At 37.6% G+C, this 27,754-nt stretch overlaps 1 protein-coding gene across 1 annotated transcript; it reads right to left on the reverse strand.

Moving 5' to 3' along the window:
* Window positions 1-1,274: 1,274 nt before the first annotated feature.
* SEC62 (SEC62 homolog, preprotein translocation factor) lies at window positions 1,275-26,272 on the reverse strand. The gene is made up of 8 exons (XM_003991924.6): window positions 26,121-26,272; window positions 17,794-17,902; window positions 16,753-16,858; window positions 11,193-11,397; window positions 10,845-10,937; window positions 7,850-7,910; window positions 6,804-6,923; window positions 1,275-2,697 (listed from the first exon to the last, which is right to left on the reverse strand). Exons 1-8 carry the CDS (start codon window positions 26,154-26,156, stop codon window positions 2,225-2,227), a joined length of 1,203 nt encoding a protein of 400 aa, XP_003991973.3. The 5' UTR covers window positions 26,157-26,272; the 3' UTR covers window positions 1,275-2,224.
* Window positions 26,273-27,754: the final 1,482 nt, after the last annotated feature.

A 27,754-nucleotide genomic window follows, 5' to 3' on the forward strand; every position in this document is an offset into this window, starting at 1 on the left:
ATTTATACCTACTCCACAATAAATCATACATTATCCAAAAGCTTCATGCTTCTACTTACAGTAGCATAGCAAACTTGGAAGTTCCTTGTAAAAAAGAAATCACCATTCCATTGACTAATGTGGACAATTCCTCCATGCTCTGGCATAAGAATATTTAATATTAGCCAACAAGACAGCCAGCGATGCTTTTGAGGCACAGAATAGTGGCAGCCTTTTGATTTTTAGTTGCTTTAGGTATACAACCTCGAATAGTAGAGACACTGACCTGAAATTTCTAACCCACTTTCTATCGTTAAGGATGTTATTTCCCCCAGGGACCACCAGGTATTTATAAAAATTTGTACTAACATTCTGTAAGAATCCACAAACATCAATAAGAAGCTGACTTTCTTGTCATGCTCCAAATGTCTTTAAGACTAGACATACTACATATATTATAAAGAGCTTTAGGATAAATATTGAGTGCCTGGATCTTAACACAGTAGTACAAGTTAGGTCATTTTTTATTTCTGAAAAACACTTTTGGTACCATTATCATACCCCAAAATAGGGATTAGTGTTACTGGTGATTAAGAAGCTCGAAGCTGTAATTATGCATATCCTTCCTGTGAAAATAAGCAGTAGCAGCATTCTGAAAATGTGAGGGGAAAACACCCAGGCACTTAAATCAATGAACATTTGCCGGGAGGAAACTTATTAAAATGACTGTAGCCTTGACAGAGTTGCATTAACATCAACAGCTGTATTTCTGTCCACTTACAAGGAATACTATAAAGAAGCAGTCAAGCCATGTTTAATAAAATGTGTCAGTATGCAGAAAATGCCTTTTTTCACAATTAGAAAAATTTAACATCTTTAGTCAAACACTAGATGGGAAACAGCCTAAAGAAAAAAAACCTACCCACAACACCTATTTGAACTACAAAGCAAAATGCTCTGTGACTGAAGGAAAATAATTTAATATTCATCATCATTTTAGAAGTGTCTAAATCCAAGGAATGATATTATGCTCATAGGTAAACACCAGATTTTTCTGAAAGATTTGTAACTAAGGTAATGCAAGGCATAAAATCAAACTGCAAAACTAGTTCAAAGCACTTAAGAGTCCAATGGTTCTCTTATGTTTTCTTTTATGTTCTTTATTTCAAATGGATTATTTTAGAACAGTAAATTATCTTTCATAGAGGTGCCTCCTGGTCTGGTAATACAGTACCTCCTTTCTGAATGTATCGATTTAAGATAAATCAAAATGAACATTAAGGCATACAAACAGCTACTTTAAGTCTGCTCTTATTTATTAAGGATCTTTTTAACTCATATTCAAATACATGGAATGTTGGCACAAAACTGAAGCTGCTGTAGAAAGAGCACAGATGTTCTGTGGGTTATTGAAACTTCCATTTCTCTAAAAACATACCCTTACATGGTCTTAATTTTACAAATTTAAGTGTTGAGAAAAATGTCTAAATAATAAGTAACAATTAAAATAAAATGTTTATTTGTAAATTATGTACAGAATACATTTTACTTTACGACAAGGAAATGGGAAGAGCCATCACCTTCCAACCAGTGCTGTTTGCTTTCTCTGTTGGAGATGACTATCTTTCTCTGAGTCAGATGTACAAATCAGTTTGGATTTCCTAAGTTGGAAAAGGAGAATTTGTAGCTAAACTAAAAGTGTTACTGCACCATTACTAGTTGGCTTGTTTCCACAAAATGCTTTTGAACCCTGCTAACTCAGAATCCCAGAAATTCCCTGGTATACTTTTATAATCAACCAAAGCTTAACTATCAAGAACAAGGAGTTTAAGCATTTCATTTTAAAGAAACTGTGAAATGGCTACATAACTATGCGTAATCTGAAATGTTGGTGTTTCTCTTTTATCCCTTTTGGTTATTTTGATTAATCTAACAGTAAAAAGCCATACAACTATCAAAAATGCCATTAATCTAAATATCATTGTGGAAAATGCATCTTTGATAACTATCAAAACAAGTAAGACCTACTTATTGTAAAATTATCAAATAGATACAACTTATAAATGGCTTTAGACTGTACCAATAATAGTATTCTATGAAATGAAGGACTGAATATAATTGCTTGGATGTCAAATACATTTCAGCAAATGGATTTAAAGAATGCTACAAATGTCATGTGTACATTAGGACGATCAGCCAACATAGAAAATCCAACCTCTTGCACTTTAGTCCCAAATTAGTCAGATTATGATTTTTCATGGGAAGATTTAGTTGTTTCTCCATCATTGTCTTCTTCTTCCTCCTCTTCACAATCCCCATCATCTGTTTGCTGCTCCAGTTCCTCTTTTGTGATCATTTCAAAATCATTCCCATTTCCACTACTGTGCTGGGATCGGTCATCTTCCCTCCTGTCACTGTCTGTGTCCGAATGCCGTTCTCCACCCGAGCCTTCTGTTCCAGGATTCCCTGGTCCTACTTTTCCCTCTTCATCTTCCTTTTTCTCACTGTCTGACTTTTCCTCACTGTCGGACTTCTGCTGCTTTTTGGTTTCAGCTTTCTCATCTTTCTTTAAGTCTGCTTTTGGTCCTTTATATTCATGTGTGTACAGAGGCCTGAAGGAGTCAATGAAGCCCACGTCAGCAGTCAGATTTGGCAAGAACCAAAAGTGGTGCCTTCCTCCAGTTATGAGCCAGATGATGAGAAACAGAATGCAACGAGCTATAGGAGAAAAATGGCTCTAATTGAATAATTCAAGCATTGACTCGGATAGCAAGGAATATTAATAAAACACTGAAGAAACATTCAGTTTATTATTTGCACATTACATGTACCTTATATACAAACAATGAAATCCTAACTAATCTAGCAGCAACCACAGTATTCCAGGCACAGAACATTCTGCTCCGATGCTGAGGGCACACCTGACTACATCGTATATCAACAAGCACAGCCATGAGTTAGATCTTTCAGTATGCATGAGACTCTGATGTAAGAAAAAGGGAACAGAGTAATAAGGGATGAAGGATATCTTAAGAAGCCTTTAAAAGGGAAAAAGCAAGGCTGCACCCTGACTTTCCTAGCAGGCACTTTTGCCTTTGTGAGGCAATTACTCTGTAGAAAAATATTAAAAATTATACTCTTTATGACCATAGTAGTAGACATATAAAATAATCCTGCATAGGTTGTTATATACATGTGCATATATTACTACTGCTGATTTTAAAAGAAATAAAAATACATTTCCAAAGGGCCCTAAATATATCATGGATCCAAGACATGTGCATACTCTGCCTAAATGGTGAGTCTTCTAAGTAAAATTACACACTTCTGAACAATAAAAGAACATTTTTCTAGCTACAATTTTGTTAATTAACTATGTCACTTCTGCTTATTTAAGGATGATTCCTCTCCTAATATTAGGAAACAAAGCAAAGATTGCTTAAACAAATAGCACTTGAGGTTACTCTCAAAACTCAAACTGAAAACTGTGGTTAGATAATGGAAGAATTTGAGAATTTTAAAGTTTAGAGCAATAAGTTATCACAAACACAAACCCTAGTATTTCATATAGTTTTCTCTTCATCTACCAGTTATACAGAGCTATGTGATTTTCCTGTTTTGTTTTGTTACATATCAGGTCTGCAAAAAGCTCAGCCATTTGTGCCTCCTCCATTATTCTGCTTTGAGTAAATAAAAGGAAATAGTTATAGCTGCCTTGACTTTTAGGAAGCAGTAATTTCTATTTTCACAATGAACATAAATATTCTGAAAGACTGTACACATTAATGTCTTTTGTGGTACAAACAGAAATGGCAAATATGTTTGCAATTATGATTTATTAATAAATTCCACTGATAAAAAGAAATGTCTTTTAAGGAGGCTGCACATTTTTTCTCCAAATAAAATTATGATACTATTATAGACTTTGTAGGGCTGTAAGACCAGTGGTCCATAATATGAAATTTTGGCTCAAATCCAACGAAAAGCAATATGGAAATGGCACAAATGAAACTTAAATTCTCCACATATATAAACTGGGCATAGCAGAATCCTAACAGGTTTTACAGTTCTTCCTCTATGGGGCATTAGATTACCAGGGGCAAAAGTGAAAGAATCATGGGAAAACCATTGTGATATGTACTGTCATACCATCCTTATACTAAACGGGACGCATTTAGAAAACCACCAAAGGTCTTACACATATTCAGAGTAGCACCAAATAGAATTTTGACTAATATATAATACTTCATAGGATAATATAAAATAAATATCCAGTTTATAACTCAGCTACAGATCAAAACTATTTGAAAGTATATTTGGAACTCTAGTGCCTAAGAGAAGTAACAAAATGTTGGGTTTGTTTTCTGCTTTAATTTACAAGATTATTTAAACTATAATGCATACTTAAATCCATAGGATATTTAAAATGAAAGATGATAGAAAACACTACTGAAAAAATGATATTTTAAAGAGCAAAAAGAGGGGCGCCTGGGTGGCGCAGTCGGTTAAGCGTCCGACTTCAGCCAGGTCACGATCTCGCGGTCCGTGAGTTCGAGCCCCGCGTCAGGCTCTGGGCTGATGGCTCAGAGCCTGGAGCCTGTTTCCGATTCTGTGTCTCCCTCTCTCTCTGCCCCTCCCCCGTTCATGCTCTGTCTCTCTCTGTCCCAAAAATAAATAAAAAACGTTGAAAAAAAAATTTAAATAAAAAAAATAAAGAGCAAAAAGAAAGAGCTTCTAAATTTTCAGGGATTTGAGAGCCAGAAGGTACTAATTTAAATTTATAGCTTCTCATTCTTTTCTTTTCTAATTTTTTAAAAACATTTATTTATTATTGAGAGACAGGACGTGAGCGGGGGAGGGGCAGAGAGAGGTGGGGGGGACACAGAATCTGAAGCAGGCTCCAGGCTCCGAGCTCTTAGCAAAGAGCCTGACGCGGGGCCCGAACCCACAAACCGCAAAATCATGACCTGAGCTGAAGTCTGACGCTTAACCAACTGAGCCACCCAGGTGCCCTAATATAGCTTCTCATTCTTGATGCAGGTAGTATACTACCACTAGTTAGCTGCTTCACAATCTTAGATATAATTTCTTGACCCACAAATGCACTGTGTTACATGCAGAACCATCAGAGTATTTTCTGAAGGTGACTAAGCTAGAAGAGGGAAAATATGAAAGGTGGGTGAAGAAAGCTTCACACAGTCAGAGATCACAGAGAAAAAAGAGAAGCCCATAAACATGATAAACTGAATGAAAATACTACATAAGCTACAGGGTGCAGTTAGTGGCACTAACTCAGGACACCCTGATGTCCAGGGTGAAGGGTCACGCAGAGGCAAATTCCTAGGACTATAGGAGTAATGCTTTATAACACAGCAATCTATTATGTATCACAGAACCTCAGAATAACATTTGCTCAGTTCAGATAATCTTGGTCAAAGTATGTCCTCTAACAACAGATATTAGGTCAATAATGTGATTTTTTAAATTTTGTATAGGAAGTACTCTCTTATGCCTTGGTGGAAAGGTGGATTTGTCAGTTAGGGAAAATAATCAGAACTTAGTACCATATACCAATATAAAATCTAGGTGGATCAAGGAATAATATACTGTATGTAAGTTTAAATATCACTACACAGCTTTAGATAAGCTGAGAAAAACTTCCACTTCTTTCTCAAAGTAAAAAAGTTAACTTAAATCTGCCTACCCTTTATGGAAATATCTTCAAAGACTAGGATTTTAAGTAAAATAATTTTTTTTTCCCCATGGTAAGTAATACACTCATTGTAAAAAATACAGACAAGTATAAAGAACAACATTAAAATTATTCACAACTACCACCACTCTTCATATTTAAGTGCATTTCCTTTCAGTCAGATCTTCCCTGGCACTGAGTGATTCCATTTCTTTTCTTTTTTTTTAAGTTTATCTATTTATTTTCAGAGAGGAGAGGAAGAATCCCAAGCAGGATCCATGCTGTCAGTATGGAGCCTGACGCAGGGCTTGATCTCCAGAACCGTGAGATCATGACCTGAGCCGAAATCAAGAGTTGGACACTTAACTGACCCATCCAGGAGCCCTGAGTATCTCCATTCCAAAACAAACAAACAAACAAACAAAACAAACAAAAAAAACTTCCTAATCAAACAGGCAAAAAACTGTTCCGTTATCTTAATTTTACTGTTTGACTACTAGTGATAAGAATTTTTCAGCTATTTGTTAATCATTTGTTTTTAATTTCCTCATTTGAAGTAGATTATTTTATATTGTTTTGTCTTTAGCTATAAAGACCCCATTCATCCAGGCATGTAAAAAAAACATTACTTATGTCTCCTTGTTTGATTTTTATAAACCATTTATAACACATTAATGCATCTAGAATTTATTTTGGTACACGGGTGCAAAATTTTTCCCCAAAATGGCATTTACTGAATTGAATATATATTTATTAAGCTTATACAATTTAAGTATTTAATACAAGTTTCATTTGCTTTAAGTCAAAATACAAAAATGTCTTACTAAAAGGATTATGTCTCATAAATCATCAACCATCGTAAAAATATTAGTTTCTGTGATAGCTAAACTTTAAGCCATATCTACATGCAGATGAAGACACATTACTTTCTTCACAACAGACCAAATCTAATCAGGTACATATTCTACCTCAAGCCTGAGTCAGTTTTGGGATATGACCCAAAAAGTAGGTCCATATACTCCTTGATTTGCCTACATTAGTGTTGCAATTAAGCTTTACTTGAAGCTCCAGATTATAGCCCAAATTGCTTGGTATGTTCCTTACTGAGGTCAAATTTACTAATGGTACTTACCAACAGCAAGAAGAAGAATGCTGGCTACAAAGCAGCCTGCCCCCACACTGAGGTAATAAACACCTACTCTCATTTCTGCTGGCCAAAGCGGGAAGAGGGTGGCTGCTATCACTGCAATTACTAGAACAAGAAATGACAAAGTTACATAGAGAACTTTTAGATTAAAACTTAAATGGCTTGGCTGCAATAACAGTCATCATATTCCTAGGGGGAAAAACTGAAATATAAACATATTAAGACATATGAAATTGCCATTTTTATAGACAGAAAATGGTAAATTTTATCAGCCGTTTCACATAGCTCAACCTAACATTTTAACTATTACTCTTGGAGGCTAGGATTTTTCTAGTATAAATTACATATAGTTAGAAAAAAAGTGTTGTTTAAAAATGTGACATTGTCAGCTCCTTAAATGATCAACTGCTGCTGCTTTCAAGCAATGTCTTATTGTCTGAATGTATCTGTCTACTAACTAGAGGAGCCGAAACAAACAACCTCCGAACAACACTGAACCAAAAAATGATTCCACTCTGAAGATTCTGAGTCTGGGGTGAAGCTTTGGCACCTACAGACTGGAAAGCTCAGCAGGTATTCTGATGGTTTTTCGGTAGTTAGGGAAACTGGATACAAGCATCTCCAGTTTTTTTTCTAAGTACAATGGGACCACATGGAATAATCAGAAGAAATCAGAAGTCTGGTTCTAGGTCTTCAGAAAGCAAGAAAGATCAGGATTCAAATTCTACCTCTATCATTTATAAGCTAAGTAACTCTAGGCAAGTTATTTAACCCCTTCAAGGCTAAGTTACCTTATTGCTGATTATCGATCACTGTATTTCTTTACCCGTGGACCACCTTTACCATTTTTCTACCAGGTTGTTAATCTCATTTTTGCTTTAATGTCTTGTAAATATTTTTCTCAGCTTGTCATTAATCTTCTGACCTTATTTCAAGTACGCCTCTTTTAAAAAACTATTTTATGTTAAATATTTTTCTCTATGGCTTTTGCATTTTAATTTTCCTTTCTAAATTTTAGAGATTGTACTTACCAAGAATTAATCCCATGACAAATGTTTTAAAGTGAACCGGGTCATATATCCACACAAATACCTAGAAGAATCAAGAAACCCCAGTGCTTAAGGTTACATTAGAAAGTTAAGCTTAATTCTGTATCGTCTATAACAGTCACTTCCAACTTCTTCACATATAAGAACTAAGTTTATAAGAAAACAAATTCCAAAGACCCTTCTTTCAGGAATAGTGTTTCTTTGGGTATTTATTCAGTTAGGAAAAAAAAAATGTTTTAAACTATAAATTCCTTAAGGCACTTAAATAAATTTCCATGTACTTGCATGCATTTAACAATTTGTTCGTGTGTGCAAACCATTGCTTATTTTCACCCAAAGAGCAGCAACTGTGTAACTTTTTGTTCCTAATGTAATGGTGCACACTGGTATAAGGAGAAGCAGTCTGGGCTAAGAGCACAGTTAAGATAGATTCAGCCAGGCCCTATTACAGATCCAGCAGCAATCAACTCTACCTTATTCCCTCTCACTGATGAAACACAAAGAATCATTAATGAAGATCCATGCTTAGTGAACATAAAGATTCCATGACTAACTGCAATAATTTCATTGCCTCCTCCCTTGTGGAGAGTCTGTAGCCCATAAGCTGAGAACCACTGCTTTAAAGCTTGATTTGCTTTACACAAGAGAAGTTTACTTCATTCAGATCAATCAGAACTCTGCTCCAATCACCATCTAAAATTCCTACTTTTATCTCTTAGTTTCTATAAATATCACTACTCTTCCATTTCCTGATTCTATTTTGACCAGAACTCTATTGTCTTTGATTTCATTCTATTTCTAACACTGGGGGTTCCATTTCTCTTTTTTAAAAAATTAATTTTTTTTTTTAATTTTAGAGAGAGAGAGAGAGCATACATGTGAGCAGGGGAGAGGGGCAGAGGAAGAAAGAGAATCACAAGCAGGCTCCACATAAAGCGAGGAGCTCGTTCTCATGACTGCAAGATCACATGACCCAAGCCACACAGAATCTGAAGCAGGCTCCAGGCTCTGAGCCGTCAGCACAGAGCCCAAGGTAGGGCTTGAACTTATGAACCACTAGATCATGACCTGAGCCGAAGTCGAATGCTTAGTTAACTGAGCCATCCAGGCGCCCACCATTCTTCTTTTTTAACTGCACATTTCCCCTAGAAATCAGACCCATAGACATCACACCTGCCAGTTAGCGTTCTAAAAATCCAGTTTTTAAAGACATTTCCCACTTTTAAAATTTGAAAGCATGTTGCCTTCTATAGAACAAAATATAGTATTTTCAGGAATGCAAGCACTCCTGCTTTTGCTCAGGCTGTGTCCTTCACCTAATAGACCTGTACATTCCTTCAGTGTACCTGGTAATCTGCCAATCATCCTTCAAAACTTAGTTCAAATGTTCAAGGTCTCCAGACCCTCCTTATCCTGTCTTAAATTTACTATTCTTTTTTTATTTAAAAAAAAAAAAAATTTTTTTTAACGTTTATTTATTTTTGAGACAGAGAGAGAGCATGAACGGGGGAGGGTCAGTGAGAGAGGGAGACACAGAATCCGAAACGGGCTCCAGGCTCTGAGCTGTCAGCACACAGCCCGACGTGGGGCTCGAACTCACGGACCGCGAGATCGTGACCTGAGCCAAAGTCGGACGCTTAACCGACTGAGCCACCCAGGCGCCCCTTAAATTTACTATTCTTAACTGATGTTCTCTTATCCTAACAGTCACCAACCTATGATACAGTAATATGTTTAAAAGCTTGTATCTTTGCTAGACTACAAGCACTTCCAAGAAGAGAATTTATCTTATTTATCATGCTTTTCCAAGCACCTATAATGTCCTTGCATATAGCTAATGTTTGATGTTTAACTGAAGGTGTTTGAACTTTCACATTAGGGCAGAACTGTGATCTTCTCTTCTAGTAGTTCTTAACCAAGGGTTCACATCAGAATTGTCCTGGGACACGTCAGACAAATTACACACATGTGCCACCCTTATATTCCACACTACAGATTCTCCTGCAAGTATGTCTAGAATGAGCCAAGAGCACATATTTTCTGAAAAGCTTTCCCAGAATTTCAAACTCATAGCTCCAGGAACCACTACTTTATATATACTACTTTTGTACTAGATACAACAAAAAGAAATATGCCTTGAAATTCACAAGAATTCAATGGCCAGTATATAACTAATGTTTTTGTATTGGTTAAATGACTAAATTAAGTAGTCTTCATGGAAGGCTACCATCACACAAATCTTCCATTACAAAAGAAATAAATACAATTTCCTTGAGTAAAGCACTAAGTAACATGGAAAATCTTAGGCCTCTAAAGTAGTGTATAGTCAGTGTATAGTCTGAATATAAAAGACAGAAAACTATTGGTGCCCTCCATTAACCATTCTACTCTTTTTTCTTTGATAGTAAGGAAATCCTGCATTTTAGCTAGGCAAATGACCACCAGTAGAAAAAACACATTTTTAACACTTTACTGCAGGTAGGCATGACCATGTGACGAGGTTCTGGCCATGGTAATCCAGGCAGAAATGCAACTGCTAGCCTCCTGGAAGATGTCCTTAAAGAGGAGGCATGTTCCTCATTCTCCTTTCTTCCTTTGGATGCAGATATAAGGCTAGCTGCCATTTTGGACCATAAGGTAACCTTTACTAATTGCCCCACACAGCTGCACCATAGAGCTGCCATAGCTGTACTACTACATTTCAGATTTAACTGATGAGAAACAAGCATCTATTCTGTTTTCAGCCACTGTTATTTCAGGTTTCCTATTACTCACAGACAGCTGAACCTAATTCTGGCTAATATTCTATACATTTTTTGTAACTCTAATTCAGAGAAATTATTGATTTTTTTTAAAAAGTAGTGTCTATGTGGTTAGATTTACCAAAATTACTTGTTTTCTTAGTAAAGTCATCACAGATAACTCTAAAGACTCCTATGGAAAACTGGATTTCTATTTATAAAGTAGATATGCTCACCTCATTTCCATCCAAAAAAACTTGATCATCATGTGGCTCAAGTTTGAATTTTTTCTTAGTTTCCTTCTTTTTAGGAGTTCCTGGAGTTTCTTCCTATTAAAACACAAGTTAAGCAGAACGAAAAAAGAAAAAAAACACAAAAAGCAAAAACAATAAGACATTCATTCATAGTCAAAAACAGTTTCACTATTTGAGACACAGAAATAAAAATTCTCAACCATGGTATTTGTAAGAACCCTAATATATTTATCTTAAATGGTTGCTGCACAGCATTTCAAAAATGCTCATATGCCAGTGATCATGTGCAAATAATAATTTTTATTTTTACTTAAATTTAGCTAAAATCACCTTTTTGGATTCTTCCTTTTCACCATCTTTTTTTTTTTCTTTTTCCTTTTTTGTCTTTTCATCCTTTAGATTTTCTTTCCTGCTCTTTTTATCTTCTTCTTTTCCACTTTCGGCTTTTCCTTTCTCTTTTTCTTTTTTTATGTCTTTATCATACTTCATTTTCATTACTTTTAGTGCCCGGTGAAAAAACTGCTTCTTTAAAAGCCTATGGGAAAAATGGCATGAAATTACACTCCTTATCAATTATATAGATATAGACTGAAAAGAAAAAACACTAACCCCTCTGCCCCCACCCCCCCAAAATGAGCAAATATACACCGGCAACTCATGAAAGAAATTACAACTAGTAAATCCATGGAAAAATAGTCAACCCACCTCTAATCAAAACATGTAGTGCCAATTTGATTACATAAGTTTTTCACCTAATTTTTATTTTTCAACCATATAATTTACATATAATAGATTACAAGTTTGGAATTATCCTTATGAAACTTTTCTCTGAATTAAGAGTAAATCAAGATGCTTCTTTATTTAATGTTAAATTTCAAATTCAAGAGCAGATAGAAGGGGAAAATAAATAAAACAGTTTAAGAAATGTTAGCAGATTAAAAATGTGCCCATGATTTGAATGATCTAAATCGTGTTTGCAGCAGTCTTCCTTGATGTTATTTTTTTCTCTCACGATTCAGCCTGCCACTATTATGAAATATCTTCAATTAAGTAATGAATAACTAAATATCCTAAGGTGATATTCCTGGACTCTGAAAACAACCACAGCAGTAACAAACTGAAAATTGTACAATATACTGGCAAAACACCAAGTATTCCTTGTTTCACTAATTTCTCTCAGTGCATTGTTCTTTACTCAGTAATTATTTTTTTTAAACATTCCTACCCGAGGGCTTTTGCTCTGTATGCCCTTCTTTGCCTGGAATGCTCTTCCCTCAAACAAGAATGTCCTTTTGGTTCACTCCCTCACTTCCTTCAAATGTTACCTTCTCAACTAGCTCTATCCTGTTTAAAATTATAAACCCATCCCCCATCCTCTCTCCTGTTTCCTGTTATCCTAGCCATTGCATTCATCTTCTAACTTAATACATAATTTGTCTGTTTGCTCCCTTTACTAGTATAAACTACTTAAGATATCTTTGCTTTATTCATTTCTTCATCTGATGAGCTTAGAAGACCCTAAATTAAGTCAATCTAAGTGGTAGTTCTTTTCTAGCCTCACAATCCTACTCAAGAAAATGAGTTGCCCTTACTTTTGTTACCTAAAAGCCATCCTTTCAAATCTTATGTTCCAGTTTCAGAGTTCCTGATTTGCTTCTCCATTCCTTCCTTGATAATGTACAACTACCAAACACAACATACAAACTAAGTCTCCAATCCACCATCTGTGCCTGTTGACTGCCCACCTTTCTACCTCCACTACCTCCACTAATGCCTGCTCCAGCACATCATACCCCTTCTTAACTAAGTGCTTTCTTCCTGTCCAGTGACCACTTATTTCTGGTCATTATGTTGTGCCCTCTGAGGCCTCTGTTTTGAACTGCCTGGCTGGCCTTTACTCTGCTGCCCAACTGGGGTCCACTCCATGAACATTTCCACAAAACTAATTTCTAGGTCTTCTCATTTGGCCTTCTACTTGTTCAGATCTACATAGCATAAAACTCTGCAACTGTCTGAAATGTCCCACAGACTGTACCATTAGTATCTGCCACCCACGTGCAGTTGATCCTTGAACAACACAGGTTTGAACTACGCAGGTCCATTTATACATGGATTATTTTTTAATAAATACAGTATGCCCTATAAGTGTATTTTCTCTTCCCTATGATTTCCTTAATAACATTTTCTTTTCTTTAGTTTACTTTATAATACAGCATATAACACATATACAACATACGTGTTAATCAACTGTTTATGTTCTCGGTAAGACTACCAGTCAATGAAAGCTGTTAGTAGTTAAGTTTGGAGGGGAGTTAAAAACATGGATTTTTGACTGTGTGGGGTTGACATCCCTTAACCCTCAGGTTGTTCAAGGGTCAAATGCAGACTATTAAACAATAAAACTGGTGTCGAACAAGTCATATTCAGGTACATGAGCTCAAATACCACCTCTACCACTTAACTATGTGGGTTTGGGTGCATTATTTAATTTTAGTAAAATTTCTATCTCACAATCACATGTAGATTGTTTATAGCATGGTGCCTGGAATATATGTACTCAAAGTAAGCAAACTTTGCTATAGCAAAACCTTGAATTTCATTTAATAGTTACAGAATATACATACACATACTTTGGTTTCATATTATTACATTATAGCATCAATCTATTCACTAGTAAGTAAACTTATTGACATATTCCTTGACAGGTCTTTAGAGAATGCCTACTTCAACTCACCCTATGACTGGAAAAGTGAGATGACATTTACTATTGTAACAAAACCAGTGCCTTCATTTATTTAACATATCATATAGTACAAATCACTCACACAAAGCTCTCTTACATTTCCACAGAACTACTTCCTTCTTCCAGTATGTTCTGCTCCCTTTGCCAGGATTGACTGTCCTTTCTCCCATTGTTTGCTGGGTAATCACCTATTTATGTTTCAAATTTTGATTAAACCTTTTCTCTGTGAAGCCACTCTTGACGTTTTCTCATCCCTGTCCTCCTTACAGAACACAATGCATTGTAATTAGTCATGAGTCTTCTCTAAAAGGCTAGAATATGTACTTTGGAGGTGGGGACCAAGTCACAGTCATCTTTGTATTCTTGGGGCCTGGAATACAACAGATATTTTATAACTGCTGAATACACAAATGGGATTGTTAAAAGCAGCTTATGCAAAGTCATTAAATTGTATTTTTTCCTCACCTCTTACTTTTTTTTTCAGGTTTAACAAACATTTATTGAAGCCAGACATGTTTAAGACTTTCACCCATGTAGCAATGGTAACGTTTTATTAAATGCCCACACCGTGCTAATTGCTATGGAGTTACACTAAAGCAGAAAATAGTCCTGTAACTGCCTTCAGATATGGCTGGCAGGAAATTTTAAAAACTGATTCATATGCAACAATTCTAAAATAGCTAAGGGGTATAATGTATGAACTAACTTTATAAATGCTATAGAACCTTTGATACAAAGATTAATGTGGGCTGGAGGACCTGTGGAATAGCACATGGCAGAGACAGAACTGAAGGGATATTTATATTGAGAGGCAGGCAGGATTGACAAAAAACCATTTGGGGAAAATGGCAGGTTATGATCAGTGAAAGACCAGAAAAGAATGAGTGTGGTATATGAATGAGAGTGAGAAAGACATTACTGGAGTAGTGGGTTGGAGATGCAAAGTCACATGCAGAGTTAGATTCATACTCAAAGCAGGCCATTATGAGGCACAGAGCACATTAGAAAAGGTTGCTCTGTGTATCATCCTACATCTTCCTGTTTTGTTTTTCTTCAGACTCCCTCAAGTCTACTGATCAACTTCATAAAATGAGACTAGACAAATATCTCTGTGGTTTTATTTGTAGTCAGGATGGAACCCACGAGGGCTGGCCATGGCTTATCAGAAGTGGCTCTGAAACATTTAGGTAGTTATGCTTCTCTATTTCCATGTAGAAAGGACACAAACAACCTGGCATGAATGGGAATAACATCTACAACGAAAAGTGAGTATATCTCTAGGTCTTTAAGGCTCTTCATATAACAAGGGATCAAGGCTCCTAAAAGGACAAGAGATGTGGATTAATACTTGCTGCTCTCTCTGGGCTCACAGATTGAATATTCAAATAGTATTGACAGATGAACCCTTCATCTTAATTTGCTTCATTAAATGCATCATCATTTTGTTGGAGGAGGTAGTATATCATGGTGGTTAGGAGCATGGACTATGGAGCCAGAGTGTTGGATTTAGAATTCTGGCTCTACTACTTTTGAGTAAATTACCTAGCTTCTCTGTTTTTTCATGTATAGTATCTTAATTTTCACACCATATGTAAAACAAAAATCTATTTTTGAGGCAGGCAGAGAAATTTGCACTTTAGAGCTCTACAGAAATGGCTGTAAAGAAAAATACCAGGTACATCACTGTTAGCTTATTCCTGCCCCAACAGTGAAATTTTCATTGTTTCTAAAGGGTCCAACAGTGACTCTACTTTTTGGCAACTAAGAATTTTAAGAAATATTTGATAGTTCTTTAACATCACAGTTTTATTTTTTGTTATTTCGTTTTGTTTTAGAGAGAGAGAGAGAGAGAGAGAGTCAGTGAGCTGAGGAAAGGAGCAGAGGTAGAGAGGTTGATACTCAGTGTGGAGCCCAATGTGGGGCTCAATCCCATGACCCTGGGATCATGACCTGAGCTGAAATCAAGAATCGGATACGTGGGGCGCCTGGGTGGCGCAGTCGGTTAAGCATCCGACTTCAGCCAGGTCACGATCTTGCGGTCCGTGAGTTCGAGCCCCGCATCAGGCTCTGGGCTGATGGCTCGGAGCCTGGAGCCTGTTTCCGATTCTGTGTCTCCCTCTCTCTCTGCCCCTCCCCCGTTCATGCTCTGTCTCTCTCTGTCCCAAAAATTAAAAAAACAAACAAACAAAAAAAAACAAACGTTGAAAAAAAAAAAAAAGAATCGGATACTCAACCGACTGAGCCACGCAGGCACCCCTAACTTCAGTTTTAAAACCAGGTTGGGAAACAGTGGTTTTTAGAGGGGTGTCATGTGACTGATACTTTAAATGCCATTAAACAACATATTAGCAAATACTATGTGTATCTCCCTACCAAACATAAAATAATCTAAAATGTAAGATTCCTACCAATTGTAAACTTCAGTGATAAAAACAAAATTTGGTTTATTAACATCTTAATAAATATGCCTAATTATTTTAGTAAGTAAGCCAAGAGAAAAAACTGAAAGAAAAATCAATATATTTATTTTCAGAGGAAAGTGGTTTTTGTATACCACTCACCATCAGAAGTTTTTCCCAAAGGAGAAGTACCTATTATGAAAAACATGGATATGTTACTGAACTATCTATGCTTCACCATGGAATCAAGAAAAGGCAGATGCTGTCGTTGCCTTGATTTTACAAGGAATACGTTAGCAATCAGCAACAAAATAAGGAAGGGTACCTGACTGACTAACCCCATACAGGCACAAAAACAAACCACCCAGATATAGCAGGTCTATTAGGAATCCCTGCCAAAGTTTTGGGAAAGACTCCCTAGCCATTTGCGTAGAAAAGAAAGACTTTTTTTGATTACTTTTAACACCGGTATAGGATTTGTATTGCTGACCTTTCAGCTCGGTCAGCCTGGCAAATGTATAATTGTAATATAATACAAATTAAAATTATGAAAATATCATAGTCTAATACCAAATAAATGCATTTCCAAAGGTACTGAAAAAAATCCAGGTTGCATGAAAAAGCTCTGTTTGAGCTACGTTCTAGTATCACCACATTTAATGATAAAAATGGGGAAGGAGCTTTAGGACTATGGCAAGTATTTTGAAATCACTACTTATGTTATCCATCACTAAGAAATAAACACTACCTGTTGCAGTAGTCAACCACAGACTCCCTTGTTGTAAATAAAGCTTCCTCTCCTTTCTTGGCCTTTGCCCACTTTGAATCCAAAAGGCAATCCACTGCTTTTGAAGCTAAAGAAAAAATTTATCATTTTAAATTATGTATACATGGGAATTTATGTCTAAGTAATAATTTATAACATATTCTGGCATCAGAAAATAAAACCAAATTCAAAGGAAATTAATTCGGACATGATCATGATAGATAAACAATTCCTCAAAACTTAAATTTGTGAAACACAGCAATAAGGGTCTTTTTAAAGTAATGTTGGGAAATAACTGACATTCAAAAATATGAACTAAGACCAGATATATTATGTGGAAATGTTCTAGACAAAAACATTTAAAATCAATATAAGTATCATTCTTATCACATAATCACAATTAAATGTAGAATAAACAAACCAAAAATCTTCCCCTGACAGTAATAGAAATTCTGTTATCAAGTTTACCGTGACCCACTGAGAAATAAGCTCTGTGAACAATCTACTGCTATCACAAGAAGAAACTAAATATAGTAGGTCTGATGAGACTAGCATTTATTTTACTTTCATATTATTTTTTTTCAACCACTATTTATAAGCTACAGGGCCATATTATAGATGACATTAGCTTATAATGAGGTCCTTTGGATTATGTGAAGAACCAAAGCTCCTACATTGGTTCCATCAAACTTGTTTCCCATTGAATTCTATTCCAGAGTTTTACAAAAAGATTATCTTCAAGTACTTTTACTATCGGAACAAACTGTAGTATTATCAGTGAAAATAAATCCCATTAAAAAAAATTGCAACTAGTGTTATTACAAAGCACTTTCTTTTGTCTTTTTACTATTGACATTTGCAATCAAAAAAGGCAAGAACAGGATAATCAACTGCCATATGTCCATCACCCAGCTGCATCTTTGTATAATACTTGGAAAGCACTTTTAAAATGTCTACATATCTCAAATTTTGGTATCTTCATAAAATATGTACACTAATAGAATTTTACTGATATAATCCTACCAATAAAATAATCAACTCGGTGCCCCATCATATTGGTGGACTTTGTTGGACAGTTGAATCGAAGATACTTGGCTACAGCCTTCTCTTCTTTAGATGGTTCACCAACTTCCTGCAAAATAAGAATATTTAGTGTAATCATTTACTTCACAAATTCATGTGTTGGATTTACATATGTGTTCTACAAATCTTTTAAAGTGGAGTATAAGCCTTTCTTTCAAGTCTTCTCTGGAGGAGACCTGATAATATACACAAAAGACAGAATAGAGATTTAAAAAATTACATGTTTTTCAAATACTTGTTAATAGGGCCAAAACCTGCCTCTTCACCTCAGCTAAGGCATTTCTTTTGAGTTGTTTTTCCAGTATGGTAACTACTTTGTACTAGCTCACCTCACTCTTGCCCGGTCTTTTTTTATAAGCCACAAAGCAGTAATTTAAAAGATTAAGAGGTTGCCAGTAGTGAGTGCCCAAATGTCAAAGTAAGTAGAAACAGGTGCCATAAGTAAATGTTAAATTTAACAAAGCTACGTACCCTGAACAATGGACAACAAACTACAGGAGGAATTCCCAAATTAACCAGAGAAATCTGTCCCAGTGTGAGAGCCATAAGAATACTATTTCAGATACTAAAGAGGTGTATTCTCTTCCCTTTCAATTACTCCTGTGTACGTATTCTCCCCACCTATATACTGAAGAAAATGAAGGCAATCTACATTTGTATACATCTGATACACTTTTAGAAGTTGTTGTAGTGCTATAAGGTACAAAAACAAAAGTACTGTCTTTAATTACATATGTAAGCATGATACAGAGAGCACTCAAGCAATATTCTCAGCAATGTATAATCTAAATGTGAGTAATTTCGGGAAGGTCTGTTTCTTAAATGAAGTGCCAAATATTCGTAAAGAACTATCTGCCAAGAATCTAGATGCTGAAAACAATTAATGCTAAAGACAGTTATGTTTTAGATAAGACATTCTAATAACACAAAATAGAAAAAATAATCCAAGTTATCAGTCTTTATGTCAGTTTTCCCACAAATTTCAGTTAAGTCTGAATTCAGTTATGTTTGATGAAAACGAGGAACAATGAACAAACCAAAGTACCAGCTTCAATTTTATCCTGAAAAGGAGTAACTTGTTGGATGAAGTGAAAGCCTGTACTTTGGTTGTTAAATCACCTGGCAGCTACTTCTCATATTTCTTACTCTGCATTTTCCAAATCCTCTTCTCCCAGTTGCCCAATTAACAGTGTATGATTCTTATACTTTACTAGTACCCCATCTGTGGGTTATGTGTGGCAATAAAAATTAAAAGTTCAAACTATTCAATCCAAATGAAGACTACAGTAAAAACCAAATATTTGCATGAATAAAAAACCTTCAGTTTTATATAGAAAAATATGTATCATACAAAAGTAGAATCTTGAAAACATTGCATTTCAAAATTACCACTATTAACAAAAATTAATTCACAAAAGTTAACACTCCCAGTTCACTAAAACCACAAGGTTCATAATGATTTGAACCACAAAGTATACTTTCTGACACACTAAAAGGTGAAAAAATCTACATTTCAATTTGTGTGTGTGTTTAATATTTATTTTGAGATCGTGCACAAGCAGGGAAAGGTCAGAGAGAGAGGGAGAGAGATAATTCCAAGCAGGTTTGGTGTTATCAATGCAAAGCCCTACACTGGGCTCCATCTCATGAACTGTGAGATCATGACTTGAGCTAAAATCAAGAGTTGGACGCTTAACCAACTAAGCCACCCCGGCACCCCTATATTTCAATTTTTGAAATCACACTAACATATATTAACATGTTAGTATCATATGTTAAATGATAGTATTAAATTCTGGTTGAATAATACAATGCATTTCTAAGAGGCTCATCTATTAGTAAATAATATCCTATATATTTGTGTATTCCAAAAAGTAATATTACAAATAGTTGAAAATAATGAACTACTACTAATTGGCTTATGGAAACCAATTCTATTTTATTATCACACCCACCTATGCTCAATTTTTTTCTCATTTGATACATCTGTTGTCAATGTAAAGTTTTATGTAATTAACTGATAAGTTATTACTGTATATGCTTGATTAAAAATAACCATGGGAAATAAAGTCTAGATAAACATAAATTGTTCAAATACATACTTACTGAGTGTATGCCCTAGAATACCTTTAGGCGCTTCAGTTAATACCAAAATTTGTAAAGCATGATACCTATCTTTTGTTATAATTATACAAAATAGCAATTGTTATTTTCCGAAATCATATCATACATATTTCTCAAGCACATCGACTTTAGGCGTTACAAGTCTATACTCATACTAGCACCCAATCAAACCATTTACTAAACACAGGTATAAATGTACTCATCTACTGATTGTTGACAGAGGCATCACATGTAAAATCTGATATGAGGATACACAAGAAATGGAAAAGTCTATTTATCCTATTATTATACAGTAGGGAATCTGATACTACATGAATCCATAACACTTTTAAACCTCACTTTAACAACTAACTTCAAAGTTCACCAAACTCTTCTAACAACATCAAGACAGACTCAAGTAATCTACTTTTATTCCTTTTCCCTCCTTGGTAAATTAAAGATACTACTAAGCAACAATGAACAGAAGAGACCCAGAAAATATGGACTTGGATAATCTTTCCCAAGTAGATACAGTTACTTGTCCAGTTACTTTTTTATTAAAAAGTATCAATAACTTCCCTTGAAGTAATTCCCTAGAAATGTAGTGAATTCTATCAAGATATTGGTGTAACACAACTGATAACCTTCCTTGCTCCTTCTTCAAGTTCAAATCTTAATAGGTTTCCAATGTGTTTTGTGAAATATTATGAAATGTTCATTATACCACATATAAGTTATCATATTGTAGAATGCCTTTAAGAGAAAAGTATAGAATTTGTTCCATCTGCTGGGGCTTTGAAGCCAGATAGAAAGATTCTGGCTTTGAAGCCTGAAGAAGCCAGAAAGAAGACTACCAAGAGAACATGACCATGGGAAGCTGGTTAGAGAGATCCTGCCATGGAGTCTTCACTCTCACTGCTGCCCTGCTAAAGCCTAAAGAGTATAAAACAGTCTTATTCTCTTCCTGTTTACGCATTAGACTATAATACTTCCCCTCTTTGTCCTCTTTTGATGTGAACAAATCTTCAGAATATTTTCATAACTTTTCTAGAAACCTTCTAACAAAAAGGTGAAGGCCTTTTGGGAATAGTATCAACCATAATAAAGAGAAGCCAGGGGTGCCTGGGTGGCTCAGTCAGTTAAGTGTCCGATTCTTGGTTTCGGCTCAGGTCATGATCTCACGGTTTGTGAGACTGAGCTCCCCACTGACAGCATGGAGCCTGCTTGGGAGTCTCTCTCTCTCCCTCTCTCTCTCTCAAAATAAATAAAAAAAAAACATGTAAAAAGTCTTAAGAGAGAGAGAGAGAGAGAGAGAGAGAGAGAGAGAGAGAGAGAGAAGCCAGCTCATCAACACTTAAATGAAGAGAACTTTATAGCTCAATGAATGAGCTCAAATGTCTTAGAAAGCAAAGAGCCAATAAGGTTTTTGAGGCTAGACTGCCATCTTTGCACCCAAATACCAAGATGCTGGCTGCTGCAACTCACAACCCAAAATTATATAAGTTGGTTAGAACACTCTTTAAATTACTTAAATACTATTTTTACTTTAGAATAGATCAACATGCAAATACTGTAATGAAATAGGGGTTATCATTTTTAGCTATATTTTATTTTAGCCAGTAGTTACAAGAATTTTTTTGAGAAAAAACATTAGGTCAAGAGTCAGTAAGCCAGTCTTTGGGGTGCCTGGGTGGCTCAGTCAGTTAAGCATCTAACTCTTGGTTTCAGCTCAGGTCATGATCACATAGTTTTGTGGGTTTGAGCCCTGTGTTGGGCTCTGCACTAACAGCGTGGAGCCTGCTTAGGATTCTCTCTCTCCCGCCCCCCTCTCTTTGCCCCTCCCCTGCTCGTGCTGTCCCTCTCTCAAAAATAAATAAACTTAAAAAACAAAAAAAAAAAAAAGCCAGTCTTCTATCTTACAGAATTTAAAAAAAAAAATTTTTTTTAACGTTTATTTAGAGACAGAGAGAGACACAGCATGAAAGGGGGAGGGGCAGAGAGAGAGGGAAACAGAATCGGAAGCAGGCTCGAGCCATCAGCCCAGAGCCCGACGCGGGGCTCGAACTCGCAGACCGCTAGATCGTGACCTGAGCTGAAGTCGGACGCTTAACTGACTGAGCCAACCAGGCGCCCCTGTTGCAGAATTTTTTTAATTGCTACATTCATTAGAAATAAGTTTGGTTGGTCTGTCAAGTGAAGTAAGGAAAAAAGAAAAAGGTTAGTTAACAAATTATAAATTCGTATCTTCATGCAAGCAGTGTAAAATATTTGTGAAATGCAAATAGATTAACAGAGTAAAACCTGAAAGCTGGAGGGGGACTTAGGTAAATTATTTGCTTAAAGTCACACAGCATGTTACTAATAAAGCTTCACAAGAGTCTCTGTATCTTGACTATGACAGTGCCCTTCTGTGTTTGACTCCTATTGCAAGCCCTCCAGTAAGCCTCTGGGTGAGTTTTCGGACTCAGGACTGGCTTCATGGGTTCTGTCTTATTTTCTTCAGAAGGTCTCAGAGAGTCAGATTATATAGTCACAAACTTTCTCTTTCCTTCCCTTTTCTGAAATTAAGCATACAGACCCATGACATGTCAGGGTTTTACTGCTAGGAAGACAGATGGGTACAATAAAATTAACTGAGGTACAGATTACCAAAGTTCTAAGAATTAGTAAGCCATTTAAATGTCCCCACACTCAACCGAATACACATCAACAGAATACTAAATGGGAGGTTTCTCTCTTTAGCAGGGACAAGTCATGTTAAATCTTTATGTTATATTATTTAATATAAGGACTTCAGGGTTAAAGTATTTCCGAATTTTTTTTTTTTTTTAAACCACTGGGGAGGTATAAAGAACACTCAACTGGGAACTAGAAGACTTGGTCTAAATCTGGTTTTACTACCTTGATGACTGACTCTGGGTCAAGTCACATAACCTCACTGAACCTTAGTTTATCCATAAAATGATGGTGATATATTAGATCAGTAAGTTTTATACTAGTAATACTTTTAGATGTAGGTCCTAAAAATAGTTTAAGGACGATGAGTATGGGATAATGGTAGGGGGTACCAGGTTATAGGGCTTTACCATCTTGCTTTTCCCATAAGAACGGCATTTGTGCAAAAGGATTCCAAACAGATTCTACTATCTGAAAATCCTTCTCAACTCTAAACTTTCATGATACCAGGATTCCAAACCAGTAAGCACTTTGCTAACCAATATGCACATACTGTATATTTTTTAAAACTTGCATAATTCATTTCTTAAATCTTAAAATTATTTATTTTCAAATGGTTCATTAATTTGGATTGAGATCACTCTCATTTGAGAATCTCAATCATTAAAATCTCCTAACATTAATAAACATGTAGCTCACTTCCAGTTTTCAGTGATCAGTCAAGTGAATCCAAGAAGAAAGTGTGACAAAATAGTCCCCTTCTTTCCAACTTTGATGGGATATCAGAATCTGAAATTATGTAACACTAGAAAAAGCAAATGAATTAGCTACTTTTCCAAACTCTGATATTATACCAATCATTTCCTCCAATGTAAAATTACAATTCAAGGTCACCTGAATTTATTAAACATAAGAATCTTTTCTAAATATGAAACATCAAGTAACAAACAGGAAACTCAGTTGATATTACAGACTTTTTTGCCCAAAACTCTTATAAAAGAATCTTTTCTGTGACTTAAACTCTGAACTTTGACATTACACTTGATCTTTTTGTCCAAAGTGAAGCCAATATTACAGTTTCTGATGGGGGGGGGGGAACCCAAGGACATTGTAAGATATTGTACACTTGTATTAGTTTGTTAACACTGCACAGCAGTACTCCAAATAGCACTCCCAAGATCTCTACAACATGCTAGTACAGCTACGTGTAAACCTCCAGGATGGGAATAATAAATGTTAATATGCTTTTATTTAGGAATATGCCAAACTGATGTTTAACAATCGGATCCTCACATATGTATCTAATCCCCAAATTCACAGCAGTGGATAAATAGCTATACTTTACGGAATTCACAAGGTGATGGTTTATTCACTGAATGGACAGCTGTTAATCTTTCTTCAGGACGTCAGAGTGCTTCACAGAAACCAAAACAGCCAACCCAAACCTTTCATCCTTTTGCAGAAGGGGAAAGGAAGGAGTTACAGGCCAAACACTCCTAATAACGTCTATAATCTTCAATAGCAAATCACTGACTCACCTATTTCTGCAACAACCCTACCACCTCTCCTTTTTTCGAGGTACATATCCTTTCTTACAATTTGTAAGTCGAGGTGAAAAGTTAAGTAACTTGCCCAAAGTTACACAACCAGTAACCAGTGAAACGAGGGTGCAAACAGAACACTCTGGCTCCAGCTTTAGGTCCCTGACACAACCACCACCACACAGCTTCTCCATCTACCTTACTCTTTTTTTTTTTTTTTAATTTTTTTTCAACATTTATTTATTTTTGGGACAGAGAGAGAGACAGAGCATGAACGGGGGAGGGGCAGAGAGAGAGAGGGAGACACAGAATCGGAAACAGGCTCCAGGCTCTGAGCCGTCAGCCCAGAGCCCGACGCGGGGCTCGAACTCACGGACCGCGAGATCGTGACCTGGCTGAAGTCGGGCGCTTAACCGACTGCGCTACCCAGGCGCCCCTACCTTACTCTTTAAGACAGGACCGAGACGGGGAAAAAAAGCCGCCGTTCAAAAGTGAGTAAGGTTCACCTTCACAACGTTAAAGCTGAAACCGGGCAAATATGTGTGTTAAAGGGCATAAAATGCACTCTGTGTGTGAGTTCACGTACGGTGAGTACACATGTGACTGGCAACTTCAATACAAACTCTAATGCAAGTACGACAACACCAAATCCTGCCACTGGGAACAGGGTCATTAGAAACTTCTTCCATAATCCCCTTAAACCCTGCTTTGATGACCTGTTGGAACCCGGGGGAACTTGTCTCTTTCTGATTCTCTTCTGCGCTCTGCTCGGAAGACTTTCTTACTTCTGCCCAATCCCACAATTCCAAATTTACTGGCCGCTGGCATCTTTTTTCCCCCCTAGCGCTTCCTGGTCTTCAGGAGAATTTTAACGTGCATGGCTCAAATCACCTCTGGTGTAGTCCAATTAAGTGATACATTTTCTTTTTTTTAATGGAGGAACGAAACATTACACAGAAAAAAGTCCTTCTAGGCAATGAAATACCAAGACACAGAAAGTCAACGATGAGTGTCACAATGTGTGATTGGCATCGTAACAACTCACAACATTTTATCCATTTATGACGCCGTCGGAAGGTTTTCAGGCAGATAAGCTTGGGAGGCAACGACTAACAGAAATCGTCCTGAGTCTAAGACGTTCCGTGTGTTTAATCCTCTCGGCAAAAAGCTAGAACAACAGGGGGAAAACGGCAGGGAAGATGGGCACAGATGACAGGCATGTGGAATGGGGGAGGCATGTTATGTAGGTTATGGGGCCGGCACACTGGCATGTGAGAGGTTTCTGGGCGCGACCAGGTCGTCGCAGTACCAACGACGCTGTGTTTATTTACACCGTGTCGCCTGGAAGAAAGCCGGAAAGCTTCAACTGGCCTGTTCCTAACACTGAGAAAGGAGGATATACGCAACTGAACATCTGGATTGCCAGACCGTCGCCCGGGCCCCCGGGGCAGCTGACCAAACCGAGGTTACTCCCTCACCTACGTTCCTCCCATTTGCGCACAAAGAACCGAACGCTTTAGGTCAGCCCTCCGCCTCCTCCTACCCTAATTGCCATGGCCTTAATTTCGGGATAACTAAGGCGAGAGGATGAGGTAGAAAAAAGGGAGGGGAGGAGCCCGGGGAGGTCGGTGTCTGAGCTCGCGAGGAGGCCTGGGCCGGAGCAGTCACAGGAATCCTAGGCAGGCGGACGCGCCTCCGCCGCCGATTCCGAGCGCGGCGCCTCTTACCTTCCGCCGCTGCCCCACCACCTCCGCCTCGGTCTTTGCCGTCGCCAACACCGCCCCCCCTCAGGCCCCTCACAACGACGCAGCCCGCGCCCCGAGGCCTCGCGGAGGAGCCCCCACCCCGTCTTGCCCTCGGTTTCGCTCGCCTTTCCGGGGGCTTCCCTCGCTTCTTCTGCTCCCGAGCGCCCTGAAGCCCCCCTACCCCGGGGCCCGCCTTTACTACCTGGATCCGCTTCTTGTGTCGCCTGCGTTCCGCCATGTTGGCCGCTCCGCCCGGTTCCCTCTGACGTGGAGCGAGGAGGGGCGGAGGGGCGGGGGGTGGAAACCTCGCGAGAGCGGGCCGTGGGCCCGTTATGTAATGTGGCGGCTGGCGGCTAGCGTCCGGCGCCGGGCGCCCTGGGAGGGAGAGGGCCCGGGAGAGGCTGGGACCCGGGCCGGCCGGGCTTTGTTGACGCCTTCTCGCCCCTCCTCACTCCGCTCCTTTTGTTGCGGGAGCTGGAAATCTCTGGGACCAGAAGGAAATGGAGAAGTGGTTCAGAGAACAGAAGGGCTGGAAAGAGTCCTTGGTTCTCAATCCTGACTGAGCATCTGAATCACCTGGGAACTACTAAAATACAGATTCCCGGGCCCCACCCCACTCAGGGTCAGTACGTTTGGGGTGGAGTCTTTCACAGAGAGATAGTATCACTAAGATCCACGGAATTCAGACGTCTCTGTGGCTATTCCTGTGTTTTCAACGAGTCCTGACCCACCCACTCCCCATGTGTAAATTCTTCTAACCCCATTTAAAAGATGGGAAAACAAAGAACTGCGGGGCAGAGATATGAACTGATTTATCTACGTCTCCACAGTTGGTAGACCGCAGAATTGAGACCTAACCTAATTTTCCTTTACCATATGAAGTGCGAGGTAGTACCGCTCACCTAAAACAAAGTTTGGATCCTCCACTCCATTTTCTACGTTGCTTCTCAAAACTGACCTTTAGAATCCAAGAGTTGGAACCTAGGGAAGTACAAGCAGCTAGTAAGATAAATGGGAGAGAGAACCTAAGAAGTTGGGAGTGAATTACTCTTAAAACTATTATTATTCTAGGGATTCTTAGTCATGCTAACAATTTCAAAATATACTATCTGTCTCCTGGATTTCTCCACTGAATGTCCCAATTAAAAATCCCCACTTCATGTGGCACGTGGCTGGCCCAGTCTGTAGAGCACGGGACTCTTGATCTTGGGGTTGTGAGTTCAAGCCCCACCTTGGGTGTGGAGCTTACTGAAGGAAAATAAACATTAAGAATAAAAATAAAAAGCACCACTCTCCCCACAAAACCTGCCCCCTTTGCTGTATTTTAAAATTCTGATAACTTCATCACTGGTCACTCCGTTACTCATATTAGAAACTTTGGAGGCATCCCAACCATGCTTCTCTGTCCATCAGTCACCACTCCAATTGATTCTACAACTGAAATGTTTGGAATTCTTCCTCACCATACCTACTGCCATTGCTTTTGATCGGGTCTTTAGCATTACCTACGTGAACTATTGTTGCAAGAGCCTCCTAATCATTCTCCCCAACTCTACCTTCTCTACACCCCAGGCCATCTTCTACTCCCCAACCCCATGGCTCCCCAATTGTGTACAGCATTCGTGATGGCTAATGTTCACACAAGCCAAATGTCAGATGTCTTTTATTTAATATTTATATAAAAACAGCTCAAACGTTCTTTCCAGCATTCTATTTATATATTTGATGGTTGATGGAGGTAGCAGGGAGTTTATCCTAGCCACTTGCTCCGATTTCCCTTTGAATTTAAAGGCTCACTCTTGTCATTGGACTGTTCTTTCTTTCCCCAATGGGAAG

This window comes from Felis catus, chromosome C2, assembly GCF_018350175.1.
Source record: "Felis catus isolate Fca126 chromosome C2, F.catus_Fca126_mat1.0, whole genome shotgun sequence".
NCBI classification, from domain to species: Eukaryota; Metazoa; Chordata; class Mammalia; order Carnivora; family Felidae; genus Felis; species Felis catus.

Coding starts and splice junctions, on each gene's coding strand:
- SEC62 (XM_003991924.6), bottom strand. CDS start 26,156: ATGGCGGAACGCAGGCGACACAAGAAGCGGATCCAG. Junction 11,398..16,752: donor GTGGTTGACTACTGCAACAG/GTAGTGTTTATT, acceptor TTTTTCCCATAG/GCTTTTAAAGAAGCAGTTTT. Junction 7,911..10,844: donor TTTTTTTGGATGGAAATGAG/GTGAGCATATCT, acceptor TGATTCTTCTAG/GTATTTGTGTGGATATATGA.